The 21,729-nt window shown below is 40.0% G+C and overlaps 3 protein-coding genes and 1 long non-coding RNA gene across 4 annotated transcripts; 2 read left to right on the forward strand and 2 right to left on the reverse strand.

Annotated features, from left to right (window-relative positions):
- Nucleotides 1–11,411: 11,411 nt before the first annotated feature.
- On the reverse strand, nt 11,412–12,073 carry LOC149267975 (uncharacterized). The gene has a single exon (XM_089474721.1). The coding sequence runs from the start codon at nt 11,947–11,949 to the stop codon at nt 11,596–11,598; it is 354 nt and encodes a 117-aa protein (XP_089330847.1). The 5' UTR covers nt 11,950–12,073; the 3' UTR covers nt 11,412–11,595.
- Nucleotides 12,074–13,662: 1,589 nt separating this feature from the next.
- Nucleotides 13,663–15,841, reverse strand: LOC149267976 (uncharacterized). Its single transcript, XM_089474720.1, has one exon. It carries the CDS (start codon nt 15,305–15,307, stop codon nt 14,954–14,956), a length of 354 nt encoding a protein of 117 aa, XP_089330846.1. The 5' UTR covers nt 15,308–15,841; the 3' UTR covers nt 13,663–14,953.
- On the forward strand, nt 14,293–14,778 carry LOC149267977 (uncharacterized). The gene is made up of 2 exons (XR_016271139.1): nt 14,293–14,433; nt 14,489–14,778. It is a non-coding gene; the product is annotated as an uncharacterized LOC149267977 (long non-coding RNA).
- Nucleotides 15,842–16,324: 483 nt separating the features above from the next.
- On the forward strand, nt 16,325–17,120 carry LOC108618564 (uncharacterized). Its single transcript, XM_018014620.2, has 3 exons — nt 16,325–16,466; nt 16,522–16,914; nt 16,983–17,120. The coding sequence occupies exons 1-3, from the start codon at nt 16,407–16,409 to the stop codon at nt 17,010–17,012; spliced, it is 483 nt and encodes a 160-aa protein (XP_017870109.1). The 5' UTR covers nt 16,325–16,406; the 3' UTR covers nt 17,013–17,120.
- Nucleotides 17,121–21,729: the final 4,609 nt, after the last annotated feature.

Below are 21,729 nucleotides of genomic sequence, written 5' to 3' on the forward strand. Positions count from 1 at the left end.
ATTTGAATTGAAAAGGCTTCTCACTGGCCATGTGTGTGTGTGTGTGTGTGAGTGTGTGTGTATTTGAAATGGAGCTGAGTAACCACTCAGGCAGCTGGGTTTGGTGGCCACCAAAACAGCATCAACATCGGCAGCGGCAGTATCGCATTTGGGTTAATCTGAATCCGAGACGAGGTTGTAAAAGTCATTCAGTCAGGAAGCAATAAAATGATTTTACGCCAATGCCATGAAAATGCTGAATTTGAATAAAGGTTTGTGGCGCTGTTTTGCCACATCCACATCCACATCCACATCTACATCTACATCCAGAGGCGCATCCACATCCACAGCCACATCCTCAGCAGCACCATCATCATCATCATCATGCTTGTCCTCATCTAACATGGCTATCGATGCCGTCTTGGCGGTTGCTGTTGGCCGTCTCTTGGCCTCTGCTTCCTCTTCATCTTCCTCTTCTACTACATCTTCTTCTTCTTCTTCTTGCTCGTTCTCATCTTCACAATTTTGTGCTGATGCAGCGGGCAACATGACGCAGTCGGCGACAGCTGCAGGACTTTTACGCCAATTATGCGTGTGTGCTGGCACATATCTATGTAGATATATACACATGTGTGAGTGTGTGTGTGCCAGTCCTTCCATGTGTGTGTTTTGTGTGCGCGCATTTACGCAAAACGAACTCGGCTAATGCACAACGCATATTGAAGCAATTTGACTCGAAATGCTTATCCATTCCATTGCACAAGAATGCGTGTCTGTCTCTCACTCTCTCACTCTCTCTCACTCTCTCTTACTCTCTCTCTCTCATTCCCTGTATGTGGTTAGTCGTTTTTGGGCGTCGGCCACACCCACATGCTCGCATATAAGTCCTGCCATTGACAGCATAAACTTTTGGCTTTAAAGCAAAGAAACTGTCCAACTGCCCCCATATGCCACACCCACTCGACCGTGTTGCTAAAGCTGAGGCTGAGGCTGAGGCTGAGGCTGATGCTGTTTCTGGCTCTGGGTTGTGCTTCTGGTCTGCATTTCCGTCCGGCACTTTGCATTGCTCTCGTTTCTCTGGCTCCCATTGTCGTCAATTGCATTGCAATGCCCTCGCCCACGCCCTCGCCCTCGCCCTCGCCCTCGCCCTCGCCCATGCCCTCGTCCATGCCCTCGCTCTGAAATATTTTTGTGCACAGACCTAGGCTAAGCACTCCCCGCTGCTGTCACAATCAACGTCTAATGTCTTCGTTTCGACTTTATCGACTTCGTCTTGCCCATCCGGAGGTGCTCTTAATACACAATCCCAGCGCACATTCGCCACATTTTAAGCATTTCATCCGGGGACTCTTTGCCCAAGTCATTTCTGTTATTTCATTAGAGATTTCAACAGATTTGCGTTGCACTACATATGGGCTGTGCCTCCTCGCCTCCCCTCTCCACCACCGCCACCCCGTCCGTTTCATTCAATATTCATATTGGCTACTAATGCATTACTAATTATTCAACATAACTGAGCGCTAATCAGTTAAGTAATCCACTTATAAGCCCGAGCACTCTGCCCAGCCCAGGCCAGCCCAACAGCTTGACTCCCATTTCATCTCTCTCTCTCTCTCTCTCTCTCTGTCATTCTTTCTTTCCTTGTCTTTTTTTTTTTTTTTTTTTTTTTTTTTTTTTGGATAAGTCTCGTGGCGCAGCAGCATCGCCAAGCGCTCCCTCGACTCCGTCGTTTGCCACAGCTCGGACGGCGCGACGCACAGTGGGGCCACTGCCGGCAGAGTGTGGCCAAATTTTTGATTTTTTTAAGAAACATATATGTTATATGTGTTATTCTGACTATGAATTCAAGAGCTGATACCTTTATTCTAGTTAATCTATAAATTTGACAAATATTTTTACTTATTTTTTTTTATTTTTTTTATTTAAATACAACACTTTTGTATCAATTAAGATTAAAAATAAAGTGTCCCATATAAATAAATAATAATTTTTTTATTTTATTTAATTTTTTTTGTACATAAATAATAAAAATATTATTATTATTATTATTATTATTTTTCATAATTTTTTGGTTTATTACAGATTAGAGCTAATATGAAATTGAATTGAATTGAAATTGAATAAATTGAAAAAATTATGAAAAATAATAATAATAATAGAAATAATAATAATAATAATAATAATAATAATAATATTAGAAATAATAATAATAATAATAATAATAATAATAATAATAATAATAATAATAATAATAATAATAATAATCATTATAATAATAATTTAATACAAAATCATTTAATTTTTGAGCAAAATAATATTTGTCTTCCATGCTTTTCATAGAAGTTTGGGACGCCCTGTTAACGCATCGCCCTGTGCGTGGATTCATTTCAATGAATTCGCTGTCGTATGCATTTTGCATTTGGCAAATATTTAGCTTGGTTCAAACGTGATTATTTTTGCCGCGCAAAATGAGCGCCGGCCCCACTGTGCAACTGTGCAGACAACAGCAGCGAGCTTCCCAGTTGGAGTTGGGCAATGTTTTGACTCTATATTGTAGTAGCTCCCTGTTGTGGCTGTATTTGTTGTGCGACTGTGCTGCCTCGTGCCACGATGCTCCAGCTGGCTGACTTTGATTATGCAAACAGTTGTTTGCTGCTCTCGGCTGGCTTTGCCACAAGAGCTGGGAGTCAACCACTAAGTCTAATAGGGATTTGTGTTTCTATGTTGCCATCTATAGATATAGCTGCTACCTAAAACACTTATCAATTAGCAGGAGCAGCATGCAAAAACGTCTTACCTTTAATTTGCACTCTACCAGCTGGCGGAAAGGGGGCAGATGGGGAGTTTGCCGGCAGCTCATTAGCTAGACGGAAGGTGACCTTTGCGTCGTTGGCAGATGCAAAATAAAGCTCCGCCTTTCAGCGCTTATGAATCATAAATCGCTCCTTTGTGGGCCATGGCATGCAAGTGACTTGGCTGGCTTTGAGCCTGGACTCGACGGCAATCGCATTTGGGTCCGCTCCCTCAAAGACTCAACGACTCAAAGGCTCAAAGGCGCACGATTAGGCCTTTATGTCTGCACATTTGCTGTTTGCTTGGCCTGTTGCACACGGAGCTGGGCCACAAAGCTTTATTTAGGCAAATTTTTGGAATTTACTGTTGCTGCTGCAGCTGCTGTTGTTGTTGTTGTTGTTGTTGTTGTGGTTGGCGCTGCACTGGACAGCCTGGGAGAGAGAGAGTCTGCTGCTCAGCAGCCACGCTGCGTATGCGTAATATTTGCGAGAATTTCGTCTTATGCATATGAATATTTGCCTTTGTTTATATGCATATTTATTTAGACCTTTGTTTGCAATCAATGCGAAAGTATGCAAATTAAAGTTAATCTCTATACCCATTCACTCAAGTCAAATGGGTATATTGGTTCTGTGTGGAATGGCCATGCAGAAGCTGGAGAGAGCTGAAATTTGGAGTATATACTCGTCCTCGTCTAATGTAGAGTTTGAAAGTGCTGCGAAACGCCCACTAGAGGCGTGGCAAATCAAAATTATAATTTCTCTTAACTCAGATATCCAGTTATTTAAAGCGCTAGAGAGTTGATATTTGGAATGTATTCTGGCATGGACACCTCAATATACTAATTTTATTTCGGATACTTCTACGCCCATTAGGGGCGTGGCACAAAACTTGCATCTGCTGAAGTTGAAGAGCTAGATGCCAATTAATTATTGCCAATCTCTTCTATTGATGGAGCAGTTATGATTTGTACGCCCCTTTATAGGCGTGGCCCTCAGCAAAATACCCCCTAACTTAAAGTGTGCAGCGTCAGTAAAGTTACCTTGGGCTACTTTTAAGAATTGAACAAGTATTTTATATGTACGCCCTATAGGGGCGTGGCAAGTCGGGCAAGTCTATATCCACTGCAGCTTCGCAGTTAACAACTGAAACTTTTGGACTTTCTTTGTTGATTAATGTAAACTGTATCAAAGGGGGGCGTGGCATATCGAAAAATTATACATACATATCCTTTAATACACATCTAGCTATTGCCCGACTCCTCTAACAATGCAGATTGCGCTATGTTTGGACCAAGGCTGAGTATCATGCAGTCGGTAGCGCCCGTTTGCAGTGCTCTGACTTGTTTTCATAGAGCTTTGATGAGTTCATCTGCGCAAATAGTTGCTGCATGCCCATGGCTTAAGTTGATATTAGTTTAAGTTATATCCTTAGACCATCTAAGGGACACTCATTTGCCGTACCCTAATGACAATCAGGCATTAAACAGACGTAAAGCATATCGTCTGTTTATTAAAACATGCTTTCGCTCACAGCTCGGAGTCTCTCAGTCTGTCCCAGTCTCTCACAGTCTTTCTCAGTCGCTCAGCCCTGCGCTGCTTGGCATTAAATTGCAGTTGATATCAAGATTACGTATACGTATTTCTGGCTAGCTTCTACGACATCTACTGCTGTCCTGGCGAATAGTCCTGCTCACAGGGAATTTGTTTCTCTTTGTTTTACAAGGACCACATTTTGGTTCACTTTCTGTGGTTTTTTATGCTTTTTAATTTACATAGATTTGTGCTTCATTTACAATATTTTTATACACCACACACACACACTCACACACACACACACACACATACACAGAGACCGAGCTTGTGGGCGTGGGTTTGGGGCTTTCGGCTTTCGCCCTTCGGACAGCAGACAGTCAAATGTAATTTGCTTTTTACATCGTTGCTCAGTTTCCGTTTCCGGTTTGCATTTCGTCGTTGCGACCATTTCTCGATATGCCTGCAGCGTGGCCAGAACTTTATTGAAATTGTCTCCTTTCATTTATCGTTTATGCGTTAGCTGGCAGCAGAGACGGCCAAAATACAATTGTACGGAATACAATGAAGCCCGTCGCAGTCCGCCTTATCTCGTAAAAATTGTGGCCAAGGTACGGCTATTGAAATCGGCCAAAGCAAATCTTCGCTTCGCATATCCCAATTTATGGTTATTCATTTACATTTGTTGGCCAATTGAGAGAGAGAGAGCAGCAAATAAACTCGATAGCAAAAGGTAAATCAAGCAGATGGAGTCTGAATGGAGGGGAGGGGGGAAATAGTTTAGACCAGCGGATATTAGTTAGATGGATGTTAGAGATATGGAAATGCCAGTTGAGCTGAGTTATATCGACAGAGAGTTAAGTTATATCCCGGGATCAAGTTACTTTCGCATTATTAATTGCTTCTCATTCAGATATTTCAATATTTTTATATTGAACAATGTTGCTTTAGATGTAGATGATTTGAAATCAAATAAGGACTAAGTTTATCTATCCAGCATCAGTCTCACACAACTAAATAATGTCTGCCGATACTATCGATGGCAATATCGATAGCTGTAACAGCTCTACTTAGCAGCCATTGGCAGCTCTGCGATATGATGAGACTTAAGTATCTTGAAAGCTGACTATTTGCCGACAGGTCAGAGCAATTGGCCTGTGGCTAGGGGCTGGCTGGGTTGGAGGGCTGGCGGCCGTGGGGCTGGGCATATCGTTCAATTGCAATAATTTACATGCAAATGCGTTTGGCCATAAATGTGCCAGAAACAGCGGCAGCGTCAGCAAGGCAGCGGGGCAGCGGGGCAGCGGAGCAATGGCATCGCTGGCTGCTGACTATGGCCTCAGAATGTGGCATCGGTTTTGGCCAAATCGAACTAAAATACTCATATACAGACAGGCATATGGATGTGCGAAAGAGTGGCGCAATTGAAGACGACGCTGAAAATAAGTTGGCTGTGGCCGCAGCTGGCTCTCCACGCCCCTTTTTGCTGGAGCCCAAAGGGTGTGGCCCCCATACGTTTATGTAAATGTATATCTATGCGAGCGAGTGTGTGCGTCTCTCCCTCTCTCACTCTGTGTGCGTGTGCGTGTGTGTGTGTGTGTGTGTGAGTCGCACCCTGTATCGTCAGAGAATTGACAGAATGTGAACATGACAGCTCGCTGACTTGCACAGGCGTGTTTGTGGCTGCGGCAAGGACACACTGATGGGATACATTTCGCTCGTTTGCGACACAAAACGAAAATCCTTTTGACATTTTATTTACAAAACGCATTTGTCGCCAGCGGAAATTGGCACAGAACACAATAATAAAGCCGCACAGGAGGCAATGCCAATGCCAATAGCAATGGCAATGCCAATGGCAAACGCCAACGCCAACAAGCGCGAAACGATAGGCAAAAGGAATTTCCGAACCGTCTGTCATTCGTGCAACAACAACAACAACAGCAGCAACTGTAATAGCTCTGGCTTTGTCCTAAAATATAGCTGAAAACTCTAGTAATCTTGAATGGAATTCAATTCTTAAAGCTCCACTCATCGCCACATGGAAGCGAAGCGACTCCCGTTAATTAATTGGCAATTGCTTGTTTTGCTTTTTATGAAAACTCATCGTTCGCTAATCTGATTGGCAGCTCCTCGCTGTTGCGCGCACTTGCTCAATAATCTATTCAAAGCCACTCAGCGTGCCCGACTCGACTGAAGCACAAAGGGCCCAACAGCTCCTGGACGCCGGCCGGCTCCTGCTGCAGCTGCAGTTGACAAGCTCTCCATGACAGCCGGCAGCAGCTGGTGCTTCTTGACTCTCGGCCAGCCGGCCACCGAGGCAACCTACTGCAGTTGGCAGTTAATGAGCACTTTGAGAGCGTCAGGCTAATCAGTTGAGTTTTTCCTTTTAGCTTGTTTCTCGTTTCACTCTGTTTAGCTATTTTCCCCGACTAATTCTATTGCAGCTGTAGCCAGCTTAAAGTCCACATAAGCAACAACTGTGTGAGGTTGGACTAATGTGCGACAATGACGATCAATCAATGCGGCAATTCGTCAGGCGGTCAGTCAACCAACTAGCCGGTCAATCAATCAATAATGGATGACCACAGCCAGTCACCAATCTCTCTCTCTCTCTCTCTCTCTCTCTCTCTCTCTATCGCTCTTTACTTGCTGGACATGTTAGTTGTGCGGGCTTTTCGACTGATATCGTGCAACAATCAATAACGGTTTGGCTCCGGCCGTAGCTGCATTTCCGTTGTGTAGTCGACTGTAATCTGTGCCCCACTTCAGCAGCTGCGGCCGCCGCACGGCCAGCATCCCGATGCTGCATCCATATTTAAAGTTGCACTTAAAGTATCGTTGTCGACACATGGCTAGGCCCAGCCCAGTCCAGCCCAGCTCAGCCCAGGCAATCGGCAATCGGCAATCCTTAACAGGCATCAGGACAAATCCGGCGGCTTGTTAACGTCGAGTTATTTTAGCCAGTCGCTCACACTACCGCAGCTTAACATCCTTTCGCTTATCTACAGCTGCTCTCCCTCTCTCACACACTCTCTGCGTATCTGCCTCTGTCTAGTTTTAGGGTATTACAAAGTTTTCACATTTCTCGTTCAACTCCATAGAGTGCAGGTTGCTCTTTATTGCGTTAACAATTTTCGCTTTCACAAAAGTCTTTCGACGATTCCTAAAAATAAAGCAGCAGCTGAAATGGCACTTACACTCACACACACACACACACACACGCAGATGCATCTAGGGACTATCGGCAACTGCCACGCCTTACGCAGACGGCAGCTTTTTCCCTGAGCTCTGTAATTGATTTATGTGCGCGAACGTGCGTGGAACAGCTGCTTACAATTTACACTCTCACTCGCAATCAAAAAAAAAAAAGAAAGAAACTAAGAACAAAACCGAATCGTAAGATAGCGACAGCGACCACAACTTAAAGGTGTCCCTGTCCATTTCGCACCTTTCGCTTGGGCCAAGAACAAAACATCTATTAAGTTCTCAGACCATAAATCACTGAATGGCCTACATGGTATATGTGTTTCAAAACTTACCTTATGTGTAGCACAATAATAGCAATTCCTTATTGAAATGGAACCCAAAATTAAATAGCAAGAGTACTACCAAAAAAAAAAAAAAAAAACCCCTTTTCTGTCATGAAACCCACAAAGGTTTTCATTTGAGTTTTGTACTAATTATAATAAAAATAAATTATATGTGTGTGTGAAATTGAGTATTAGATTGAACTGAGAGGCAGTCCTGAAATTTGGCATCGATTTACTCAAGCAATTATCATGAACTTTTTACCCTGAACCCATGGGGAAATCAGAGTATAATGGTTTTCTTTAAATGTGTGTAACATGCACAAGAAGCCCTAGCAGGACAACAAAAAATCTTGGACATATAAATAGATATAGAAAGGATGAACTGAGTCTATTTAGCCGCTTCCATCCGTCGGTCTATTCGTATCTTTGAGCGTGTCAATCTCGGAATCTATAGAAGCTGGATACAGAGAACGAGTTTAACTAATTCCATTTGTCTTTGAATCAATCCATTATCAATTCAACGATCAGCGATCGCCCTCAGTTAAGATTTCCACGAATTCGCTCGAGTAGTGCTGGCAAGTCTGACAATGCCGACTATTGTTAATAAATATGCTATATGACTGTGAAAGAGTAAGCTCGAACATTTGTATGTGAGCAGGCGAGGTACTATGTAGGGTGTATTAGGGTAGAGTAGGGTAGAGTAGGATATTAGGGTACAAGCATAAATAAGATATGGTGCTTGCCAAATCTTCTTAGCAGATTCAACTGAGAGCTTTGCATTATGAATATGCTCTGCTTGTATGTAGTCAACCGTAAGTGTCTACCATGAATGGAAATTGATTTTCGAAGCGTTTTGTACAGCTGCAGTTTGTTCTTAATTTGGGTCAATTTGGAATTTTGTCGAGTAGCCAGCTTCATTTAGTAGAGCCGCTGCTTTAATTGTTCCCATTTCGTTTTGGAATGCATGCACCATGTTAAGCTTCTGTCTGGAATGAAATTTCCATTAATGTGGATTTGTGGCCAGTTTTCGTGTCTGAGTGCAAATCTCAGAGAGTGCTGACGCCTCACTGTTGATGAATCGATTGAGTCAGGCAGCTATATATATATATATATATATATATATATATATATATATATATATATATATATATATATATATATATATATATATATATATATATATATATATATATATATATATATATATATATATATATATATATATATATATGTGTGTGTATATGCAGATATATGTGATGTCTATTTTAATTTAATACTTAGCATTTCAATTAGACTTTCATGTCTTATATTAAAACATGTCCATCTCCATGACAACCTTTTTATATAATTTGCAATAGACCCCGGCACGGCGGTTATTAAAATTTTTGGCTATGCTTTTAAGGTGTCGCATCTTTGTGCCATAAGACTTTTACTGTATAATTTTGGTTTGATTTTGCAAATACTTCTTGAAGACACTGTATGCTAAGGAATGTGGGGGAAGAGTTCCTAGTCAGACTTTACACTTTAATATAGGCATACGCAGATTTATTCTTGGAGTAATTTCATTGTGACTATTGAAGACATTGTTTTCCTTGGCTATATTCCACATGCCAGCCATAAGTAGCCCAAGCCAGCTGGAAAAACTGCCCCTTGCTATACAGTTAATGGCAAATCAAAATTGATAAATGTGCCAAGTCGTTGGCCAAGTTAAGAGCTGACGTGAAGAGAGATGCAGCTATTGGGCTAAATGATAATGCGCATGTCGATGACAATTTTGCCGGCTTTGCTGACAATGCCTTAATTTATTTGTAGCGTCTGCTTATCTGGTGGAGGCGCCAACAGCGCCCAGCAACTGCTACTGATGCTCATCATTGTCACTGTCAGCCGCTCACCTGGCAGTGCAATCAATTTGCATGCGTTGCCAGCAGCTCGTGCTGAATGGAAATCCCACTGGCTGCTGCCTGCCCATCAGAATGCCAGACAAACAATTTTGCTGGAGCTTAAGGCGGACTCCTGCTCTCTGGATAGCCGGACGGTGGACAGTGGACTGTGGATTCGATGCGCAATCATGGCCCAAAACGAAGAGTGCTTTTCGCGGCAACAGCAGTGCCCATAAAACTGACCAGGGGCAGCACCTGCAACAGCAGGAGCAGGAGTAGGAACAAAAGCAGCAGCAGCAGGAGCAGCAGCAGCAGCATCAGCAGCAAGAGATTGAGCTTGAGATTGAGTTGAGTAGAAATAAAAATTTATGGAGTGGTCATTTATCACAAGACGGGCAGCTTCTGTTTGTGTTTTGCACGTTGGCCGAGCTGGCAACTTTGCTATCTGTGTTGTAAGTCTGTTGGCCGTTTTAACTGTAAGCAGCTATAAAAACACCAGCAACAGCAGGAGTACTAGCAGCAGCAGCAGGAGTAGCGGCAGCAGCAGCAGGAGTAGCAGGAGTAGTGCCGGCAACAACAACAACCAGCAATCCCACCAACACAAGCACTAACAATAACAATAACTGGCACGCTGTTGCTATATTATTTTTTGTGTTTCGCTGTTGCTGTTGTTATTGTTGTTTTTATTATTGTTGCTATTGTTGCTCATTTGTTGCTGTTGTCTTTAGCTGGTTGCTTGTGGTTTATTTTGCAGTTGTTGTTGATTTACTGCCGCTGCTGCTGCTGCTGCTGCTGCTGCTGTTACAACTAGCTGCTGCTCTCTGAAATTTCAAACTTTCATTTTTAATGGAATTTCCTTGTCAAAGACACAGCGGCGATTCCCTCGATGGGGCATCAACACAGCGTGTTCTCAGATAATCCACTAATGCTTTTTTATTCTTACTTGTTTTCATATTAACATACATGGCCGTATACACACACACAAATGCAAAAAAATCGGCAGCTGATCGAGCACCTTGTGTAGAGGCCTTCGACTTGTGAATTGCTGCTCGCTTAGTTTGTTTTTTTGTTAGCTATGGACGAAAGTTGAGAGAGAGAGAGAGAGAGAGAGAGAGAGAGTATTGAGAGTAAATGCTGATTTGATCAAATAGTCATTTGGTAACATTAATACTCTTCTCGCCTTCCATTAAAACTCCGCGCAGTGACGGTGCTGCACTACTCACTCGCTACGAGTCTTAATTGAATTCCCTCTGTCAAACTTCTATCGATTATCGAAATCAATGCAGCCCTGTGCTTGACTTGTCTCTCCTAGTGATAATGCAAACTTTGTTATGAAAATACTAACGCACTCAGCTAGTAAATCACGACAGTACAACGATAGTAATCAACACGACGTCACACCGATATTTGATACTGTTATTTGCACGTCGCAGTGAAATTATTTTCTTATAGCATTATTCTTATAGCACTCCCCGGCATAGCTGGACATAGCCCTTTCTCTCTCTCTGTTCATAGCGAGCCAATAAATTTATAATATCTTCTGGACTTTTCGTTGAACTGCTAGTCCAATAATTCTTCACTCCCTTTCTGCATACACATACACACACGCCCTGTCAAGCTCTCGGCATGTAACAACGCATTCCCATCTCTAGCAGAATATTATGAAAATTATATAAAATATAGACAAATCTAAATACAAAAGAAAGACTCTAGCCAACGTGAGAGCTAGATGACGTTTTTATTTCATCATATTGAAACAATGGCGTGAATTTTTTTTTTTTCAAGAAATTCGTTTCGCTTGATTGGCATTGTGCTCGCTTCCTTCTGCCAGATTTTCGCCCTCAATCGATGGGGCCCACCAGCGATAGTTTGGCACCTCTAGTCCGAATCGCTTATGAATTGTATGCTGCTACTGGACTGACTGGCGATGTCCTCCTCTATAGGCGGGACGTCAAAGGGTGTTTCCACTCTGGCCGTGGCCGACTTCTCTTCCTTCTTGTTCAACGGCTCACCTTGCTTGGAGTTGCCGGTTTTGGAACGACGCATTCTTACTTGATATTTTCTCGACTCTAGCAAACTGGCTGTCTCTGTCTCGCTATCAGTGCTGGACAGGCTGGCGTGCTGGACAGGCGGGACGTCAAAGGGTGTTTCCACTCTGGCATTGGCCGAATTCGTTTCCTTCTTGTTCAATGGCTCACCATGCTTGAAGTCGCCGGTTTTGGAACGACGCATTCTTACTTGATATTTTCTCGACTTTTTCACGCAGAACGACGCGCCGCGACGTATGTTTATTTGTTTAGGATATTCAATTTTTTTTTTTTTTTTCAATTTTTTTGTTATAATTCACTTTCGTGCTTAGAGTTCTTGACCGATTTTACAATTTTAGATTTTTGTTTAGCAATTTTTTTTTATTTCACTTTCGTGCTTGAGTTTTTGACCGATTTTACAATCTGAGATTTTTGTTTAGCAATTTTTTTTACTTCACTTCCGTGCTTAGAGTTTGTGACCGATTTTACAATTTTAGATTTTGTTTAGCAATTTTTTTTTAATGTTTTTTTTTGCGCGTTTAATACTTTTCCCAATTTTACAATTTTAGATTTTTGTTTAGCAATTTTTTTTTTTATTTCACTTGCGCATTTAATGTTTTGACCGATTTAACAATTTTAAATTTTTGTTTAGCAATTTTTTTGCGCATTTAATATTTTTACCAATTTTACAATTTTAGATTTTTGTTTAGCAATTTTTGTATTTCACTTGCGCGTTTAATGTTTTTGACCGATTTTGCAATTTTAAATTTTTGTTTAGCAATTTTTTTTTTATTTCACTTGCGCATTTAATGTTTTGACCGATTTAACAATTTTAAATTTTTGTTTAGCAATTTTTTTTTTATTTCACTTGCGCATTTAATGTTTTGACCGATTTAACAATTTTAAATTTTTGTTTAGCAATTTTTTTGCGCATTTAATATTTTTACCAATTTTACAATTTTAGATTTTTTTTTTTAGCAATTTTTGTATTTCACTTGCGCGTTTAATGTTTTTGACCGATTTTGCAATTTTAAATTTTTGTTTAGCAATTTTTGTATTTCACTTCCGTGCTTAGAGTTTTTGATCCTTTTTACAATTTTAGATTTTTGTTTAGCAATTTTTTTGCGCATTTAATATTTTTACCAATTTTACAATTTTAGATTTTTGTTTAGCAATTTTTGTATTTCACTTGCGCGTTTAATGTTTTTGACCGATTTTACAATTTGAGATTTTTGTTTAGCAATTTTGGTATTTCACTTGCGCGTTTAATGTTTTTGACCGATTTTGCAATTTGAGATTTTTGTTTAGCAATTTTTTTTTATTTCACTTCCGTGCGTAAATTTTTTTTTTTTTACCGACTTTACAATTTTAAATTTTTGTTTAGCAATTTTTGTATTTCACTTGCGCGTTTAATGTTTTTGACCGATTTTGCAATTTGAAATTTTTGTTTAACAATTTTTTTTTTATTTCACTTGCGTGCTTCAATTTTTTTTTTACCGACTTTACAATTTCAAATTTTTGTTTAGCAATTTTTTTAATGTTTTTTTTTTTTTTTTTTTTTTTTTGCGCGTTTAATACTTTTCCCAATTTTACAATTAAAGTTTTTGTTTAGCAATTTTTGTATTTCACTTGCGCGTTTAAGGTTTTTGACCGATTTTACAATGTTCGATTTTCGTTTAGCAATTTTTTTTATTTCACTTGCGCATTTAATGTTTTGACCGATTTTACAATTTTAAATTTTTGTTTAGCAATTTTTTTTGCGCATATAATATTTCTACCAATTTCACAATTTTAGATTTTTGTTTAGCAATTTGTTGTATTTTTTCTTTGCGCGTTTAATTCTCTTCGCAATTTTACAATTAAAGTTTTTGTTTAGCAATTTTTGTATTTCACTTGCGCGTTTAAGGTTTTTGACCGATTTTACAATTTTCGATTTTCGTTTAGCAATTTTTTTTTTTTTTTTTTAGAGCGTTAGAAGTTTAAGTTGTTTCTCGATGAAACTCGCTTCGAAATGACTGTGAGAGCTCGAGCGCGCTCCTTATATACCCTTTTCAGCTCGTCTATGCCTACTTTGATGGAAAAAAAATTCTAAAGATGTAATTTTATAGATAATTTTCGCAAAAGTTTTCAATCGATAACATTGAATGAAGCATCGATACTATCATTGATTTCAGCGAGTGACTTGACAACTCTATTGCTCACGGAAATATTTTAAAAAGTTTATTTTAAATTCCTCATAAAAACTCAATCAATTGAGTTTAATTAATAATATAAATCAACTTTTCATCACAAGTTAAATAGTTATGCATAGATTAACAAAGTGGTATACTCTATTCTCCACTACACACCTGCCTGAACGAGTATACAAAATGTTTTAAATATCAATCGTAGTAGGCTTTGGCTAAAAGTTTCAGAGGGCTATAGACCCCAAAATTTTTTCAGTCATTCACATTTCCTTCTCGCTTGTTGCAGGAGCTCATATAAAAATTTATATTTTTCGTTTTTTCGGGAATTTTATAAAAATCGAACTTCTAATATTTAAGCGCACTAAATTCTTCGGTACGCTCAAATTGCCAAATATAATCATCCAATTCCAAATTCCTAACGCAAGACATTGTAAGAGCCGACAATGAAGACCAAAGCTCGTGCCACCAAGAAACAGGCAATCAAGCCAAAGGCCGGTGCTGCGGTAAGTGCATAGTACATAGTATGAATCGAAGCAATTGCAACTACCCATTGTACAGAAAAAATCGAAGCGCAATGGCAAATGCAAGGACCAGACGGAGAGGACCAAGAGCGTGCCCAAGATTCGTATGAGCAGGAAAGTCACTATCCCGACCGATACGAGCCAATGAATTTATAATATCTTCTGGACTTTTCGAAGAACTACTAGTCCAATAATTCTTCACTCCTTTTCTGCATACACATACACACACGCCCTGTCAAGCTCTCGGCATGTAACAACGCATTCCCATCTCTAGCAGAATGTTATGAAAATTATATAAAATATAGACAAATCTAAATACAAAAGAAAGACTCTAGCCAACGTGAGAGCTAGATAACGTTTTTATTTCATCATATTGAAACAATAGCGTGGATTTTTATGGTTCTTCAAGAAATTTGTTTCGCTTGATTGGCATTGTGCTCGCTTCCTTCTGCCAGATTTTCGCCCTCAATCGATGGGGCCCACCAGCGATAGTTTGGCACCTCTAGTCCGAATCGCTTATGAATTGTATGCTGCTACTGGACTGACTGGCGATGTCCTCCTCTATAGGCGGGACGTCAAAGGGTGTTTCCACTCTGGCCGTGGCCGACTTCTCTTCCTTCTTGTTCAACGGCTCACCTTGCTTGGAGTTGCCGGTTTTGGAACGACGCATTCTTACTTGATATTTTCTCGACTCTAGCAAACTGGCTGTCTCTGTCTCGCTATCAGTGCTGGACAGGCTGGCGTGCTGGACAGGCGGGACGTCAAAGGGTGTTTCCACTCTGGCATTGGCCGAATTCGTTTCCTTCTTGTTCAATGGCTCACCATGCTTGAAGTCGCCGGTTTTGGAACGACGCATTCTTACTTGATATTTTCTCGACTTTTTCACGCAGAACGACGCGCCGCGACGTATGTTTATTTGTTTAGGATATTCAATTTTTTTTTTTTTTTTCAATTTTTTTGTTATAATTCACTTTCGTGCTTAGAGTTCTTGACCGATTTTACAATTTTAGATTTTTGTTTAGCAATTTTTTTATTTCACATGCGCGTTTAAGGTTTTTGACCGATTTTACAATTTTAGATTTTTGTTTAGCAATTTTTTTATTTTACAATTTTAAATTTTTGTTTAGCAATTTGTTGTATTTCTTCTTTGCGCGTTTAATTCTCTTCGCAATTTTACAATTAAAGTTTTTGTTTAGCAATTTTTGTATTTCACTTGCGCGTTTAAGGTTTTTGACCGATTTTACAATTTTCGATTTTCGTTAAGCAATTTTTTTTTTTTTTTTTTTTTTTTAGAGCGTTAGAAGTTTAAGTTGTTTCTCGATGAAACTCGCTTCGAAATGACTGTGAGAGCTCGAGCGCGCTCCTTATATACCCTTTTTAGCTCGTCTATGCCTACTTTGATGGAAAAAAATTCTAAAGATGTAATTTTATAGATAATTTTCGCAAAAGTTTTCAATCGATAACATTGAATGAAGCATCGATACTATCATTGATTTCAGCGAGTGACTTGACAACTCTATTGCTCACGGAAATATTTTAAAAAGTTTATTTTAAATTCCTCATAAAAACTCAATCAATTGAGTTTAATTAATAATATAAATCAACTTTTCATCACAAGTTAAATAGTTATGCATAGATTAACAAAGTGGTATACTCTATTCTCCACTACACACCTGCCTGAACGAGTATACAAAATGTTTTAAATATCAATCGTAGTAGGCTTTGGCTAAAAGTTTCAGAGGCCTATATTCCCCAAAATTTTATTCAGTCATTCACATTTCCTTCTCACTTGTCGTAGGAGCTCATATAAAAATTTATATTTTTCGTTTTTTCGGGAATTTTATAAAAATCGAATTTCTAATATTTAAGCGCACTAAATTCTTCGGTACGCTCAAATTGCCAAATATAATCATCCAATTCCAAATTCCTAACGCAAGACATTGTAAGAGCCGACAATGAAGACCAAAGCTCGTGCCACCAAGAAGCAGGCAATCAAGCCAAAGGCCGGTGCTGCGGTAAGTGCATAGTACATAGTATGAATCGAAGCAATTGCAACTACCCATTGTACAGAAAAAATCGAAGCGCAATGGCAAATGCAAGGACCAGACGGAGAGGACCAAGAGCGTGCCCAAGATTCGTATGAGCAGGAAAATCACTATCCCGACCGATCAGTCGTCTGCCGCTACCTCAAGCGCCTCCACAAACCCAAAGAGCATATCTGGCAAGGCAACATCTTGTGCCAAGAAGAAGACCAACTGCGCCAGTCTGAAGCGCAAGTTCAACAACTGCATCAAGGCGAATAAGTCTAACAAGCCAAATCAGAATACTTCTCAGTCATATCTCGAGTTCTTGCACGAATACAAACTTCGCAATGGGATGGTTCCTGAGAAGGAGGTCGTGCAGCGTGCCGCAATTGCCTACTGTCTGCTCTCTGAACATTTAAGACAGAAGTACCTTCGCCAGGTGAGTTAGCTTTGGCAATCAGATCCCAACAGTTAATTTTGTGTGCTGACCATCTCACTCCATTCCAGGCTAAGCTGAAGAGGAATGGATTAATTTAGAAGAGTCAAAGTACTGGGTGAAACAGAGCAATTAGTAATAATATTATTCGGAAATTTATTAGTAGTAATTCGATGCGAAACGTACAAATAAATTAAATTCAAAATGTGCATCACTGTTTCCTTTGCAAATACAGTAGAATCCGGTTATAACGACTCCGCTTAAAGCGTCCAACCGGTTATGTCGACGAAAATTCGATGTCTTGGTTGGTCCCCATACAAGCTTATATGAGAGAACCTCCGCTTAGAACGTCTCCGCTTATAACGACAATCCGTTTATACCGACGATTTTTTTCATATCTCTGAGTCGATCACCGGTTATTACGACGCGAATTAATGACAACAAATTTCAGCATAAAAATAATCTGTTAGAAATGTATACATGTATGTATTGATCAGTGATCAGCACCCTTGCTTGTGTGCGTAGCAACGCCACAAATGCTAAGACATAGAGAGGGAGAGAGACAAAGTACAATGCCGACGTCACAAAAATGTTTCTAAGCCATGTTATTGAAATAAGTTTATAAAAAATGGTTGTTTTGATCAAAAATTTAAATTGTCTCAGTAAAAGCTATTACAAAAATGGCAACCGTAAAAAAAATTGAAAAAAAATATATATTTTTTACTCCTTCTGGTTAAAGCGTCCTCCGGGTATAGCGACGTAAAATCGTCGATCCCTTGAATGGCGCTATAACCGGGTTCTACTGTATTAATATGCTTTTGGCCAAAGGCAGAGTTATTTAAGATGCAATTTGGCACTATTGATAGACTTAGCCCAGCAATGTTTATGGAGATGCGTTGCTCAAACATAGAAGTTTAGATTAAGTTTTTCGTTATAACTCAAAGGTTGAATTGACTATAAGGATTTTCTAGGCGCTGCTGCATTCCTGCCTGTCTCGGCAGACATTCCTTTAGGATTGATTGATTGATTGATTGATTGGTATGCATAAACGAATTGTTTTTTATATATCTGTAAGAAATTGAATCAATAAGATGTACGCAATGAGAAAATTAACTAATATTACATTCTAGTATACAAGTGGATCAGTTTACTTACAAACAAGCAGAGCTCGCAACAAACTATTGCGTTCTATTGCATACACATATATACATACATAAATGTCTTTTACTCACACTCTGAGAACAGACTCAGAGAGCGCAGCCGATTGCCTCGGTTCTTTAACGAGCTCGTTCGTGATCGGCTCGTAACCGTTTCATTTTGTGCTGCCTCGCTCTCAGAGCGAATGAAGCAAAAATCTCTTTTGTGCGTATATTGGTGTGTAAGCTGTGTGTGTATGTAAGCATATCACTTGCACTCGTGAATGGAGTGTGTGCATGTGTGTGTGTAGGTGGAGACCGTTTGCATAAACTCACTGAGTCTTCTGCGAACATCAATCGTCTCTCTCTCCCTTTCACTCTCATACTGTTGCTCGTTAAATGAGCGTCACACGAATAGTGCGACTTAAAGCGCTCAAGAGAAAGCAAAGCGAAAAGGACAAAAGTCATCTGCGAGAGCGAGTGAGCTGTTTTTGCAGACATATTAGTATATGTATGTATGCATGCATGTATGTATGTACACACATATGTACATATTGCATTGCTGGCTCAACTAAATAGCAATTGCATTGTTGCTAGCGTTCTTCTTCTCAAGTAAGTCGGCCTCAGTTCAGTGGCGCGATCTCTTCATATTCCCCAATTACGAATTTATGTTTAGATCTCTTTTCATTTATCCTCGTGTAAATTGTCGCATTTTAGCTGCATTCGCACTCAATTCATTGTTTTATTTATTTATTAATTTTTTCAGCTCAGCTTTCTTGATATTTGCATGGAAAACACTTTGTTTGCTTTGGCCAAATTGCGCAATTAGTTTATGCGAACTTCAATTAATAATTCCGTTTTTATGCCAACACTTTTAGCACCCCAAAAATTTGTAAAATACCTGTGTGTATAGTGAGTGCCTTAACAAAAAGAGTACAAATAAAATGAAATAAAAGACTAAACACACACTGAGAAAAAAGTGGCCAACGGGGCCGCCAAACGAAATTTATGACAAAAATTTTTACACGAAGCGTATGTTGTGTCATGTGGCCATTCATTGCCTTTGCGTCGCCACTGTCACAGAGTCCGTCCATTCGTCCGTCTGTCCACCCAGCCCAACACAGTCGAGCTTCGCAGTTGTCCAGTTGTCGGGCTGCAACGTCTGTCTTTGTACACGACACACAGACACACACACACACACACACACGCACACACACAGAGCTCAGCCCACATCCCTTTCGCACCCTGTGACTGCAGCAGCAGCAGCCAATTGGCTTTTTGTTCACTTCACTTCGCTTTACACTCATTCACGAAAGTGAAACGGGTATATTGGTTTTGTGCAATGTCCGTCTGTCAATATGTATGTAAAAATGAAAATGCGAATCTATAAAGCCTCGATTTGTAAAGTGTCAAGCTTTTTCTCGATTCGCCCGATAGAGAATAACTGTATTTTCTACAGCTAAAGAGTCAAAATGTTAGAGCTAAGTTTCTGTAGACACCCTCTATTAATTTGTCTATAAATAATGTATATCTACGCCTATTGGGGGCGTGGTAAATCGAAAAATGGAGCTGTAAGCGTTTGGGCGTGAATAAGTATTCTCCAGTTGGTAACGCCCGTTACGTTTTTACGTGTTTCATTTTTGTTGGCGCAAATGTTTTCCGCAACTTTTGGTGCATTTCTATTTTTTACTTTTTTTGTTAGTAAAAAATGTGTAAAAACCAGAAAAAAATCGAGCTGTCATCATACATAAAATACACAGACACACACACACACACACACACACATACACACAACAGACAAAGCCATATCTATGAGCTGATATAACTACCTAACTAAATCGGAATCGGCTGCAGGCTGTGTGCAGTCAGTCATACTATATGCAGTCCACTGCATATCCCTTAACACTTGGTGCATAAGATCATCATCAATTAATAATATATTATATACACTATACTATACTCCATATACCATATTATACTATACATAGTAATACATAACAAATCAAAAGTTTCGACTATTTTCGTTGTTGTTGTTTTTGTTTTTATGCCAATGACTTATAGAGTTGCTCGTTGTTCCCTTGACTCGATATTATCGTTGGCGCGAATATTTTGTGCGCTTCATTGATTTAATGGAAAAACTTTTCGGTTCACATTTTGTTTGTCTAATACATATATACATATATATATATATTTTTTTTTTCCAATTTTTTTTTTCTTCTTTTTTGCACAAATCGACGCTCATAAATCGACTGGGTAGCGGTCAGTTTTGGTTTCAAATATCCTTGTTATTGTTGTTGTTGTTGATGCTGTTGTTGTTGCTGTTGTTGTTGTTGATGGCCAGCCAAGTCCATGGCATACGTTTGCCGAAGCTGTTTATAGTAATTTTCAATAGTTTTGCGGTGTTCATGTGAAAAATATGTTCCGCTTGTTTTCCCCTTAACACACACACACACATGCACACATATTTTTCTGCTGCTTTGTATTTTGGCCTGTCTCGCCTGTTGTTTTCACACACACGACTTTAGTTGTTGGCCAGGTTTTGTGACACAGTGTGAATGATATCCTTTTTTTTTTTTGCTGTAGATTAAAGTTGGGAGATTAAAAATTCAAAAGTCTTTGGAATTTGCACAATTTGATTGTTGTTGTTGCCAACTTAATTGACTATTGGCTGCCTGGTGATTGAATGTCCTGCTGTCTGCAGGACTCGAGCTTGTCGCTTGGCTAGCCATGCCTTTCAATTTCACCAAACATGTCCTCCTGCAAATATTTGACAAAAACTGGCTGTGCAGGATGAGCTGGAATGCCAGCTAAGAGATACCCTGCACTGTGCCGAAGCTTATATGGCTGCAGACAGGGTATTTGGCGCGTCGTTCACTCGCCCAGCTCGATGCCAGCTGGGTGCTTGTCCTTGTCATGCAATTAAGTCGAACCCACAGCGACAGCCAAGTCAGACAGTTGACATCCATGTCGTTGAGCTGCTGATGAAGATGCCGATGACGACTTGGCTTGACGTTACTTGACTTGAGTTGTGGTTACATCCCCATACCATGCCCCCATCTCTCCGGTTCTAGTCGCACGCCCAGGCCCATTCGCCGACGCAGTTGCAATTGCTGTTTGCCTAAAGCCCCGCAAAGTGTTTTCCTAGTCGAGCGGAGCGGTAAATGGTCCTGCTGTCGATATTGTCATGTATCTTTTTTCTCTCCTCCAAATATGCGCATAGACAGAGACGGAGACAGAGAGAGAGAGAGAGAGAGAGAGAGAGAGAGAGAGACAGAGAGCTCTTATTCACGTCAGACAGGTGGAAATTTTGCCAATTAAAGTTTGTTTTAATGAAACAACTTACTTAGTTAGCTACTTATTGTTGCAAGTAATGCAAATGGAGCCGCAGCCAGCTGCCTAGACGCCGACTCCTGCTCACGCTGCTCGCGCTGCGGCACTTGCTCCTAATCCTCTGCCCCAGTTGCCGCCGCATCCTTATTCACTTTGGGCACACAACAAACATTCCTGTGCCAACATCTCAGCTTACTAGCCAATTTACATTGCCAGCAGAGCAGCGCATTGCCGAAATGTGACTCTGTTTACAATAGAGCAGTGTTTCGAGTCACTAACAATATTTAATTTGTTGCTAGTTAGTCTGCAGCTAATTCCACCCAAAGGTGTGAGTGAGATAGTGCACTTGAGT

Source organism: Drosophila arizonae, chromosome X (assembly GCF_054131065.1).
Source record: "Drosophila arizonae isolate 15081-1271.41 chromosome X, UAZ_ARI_1.0, whole genome shotgun sequence".
In the NCBI taxonomy this organism is placed as follows: Eukaryota; Metazoa; Arthropoda; class Insecta; order Diptera; family Drosophilidae; genus Drosophila; species Drosophila arizonae.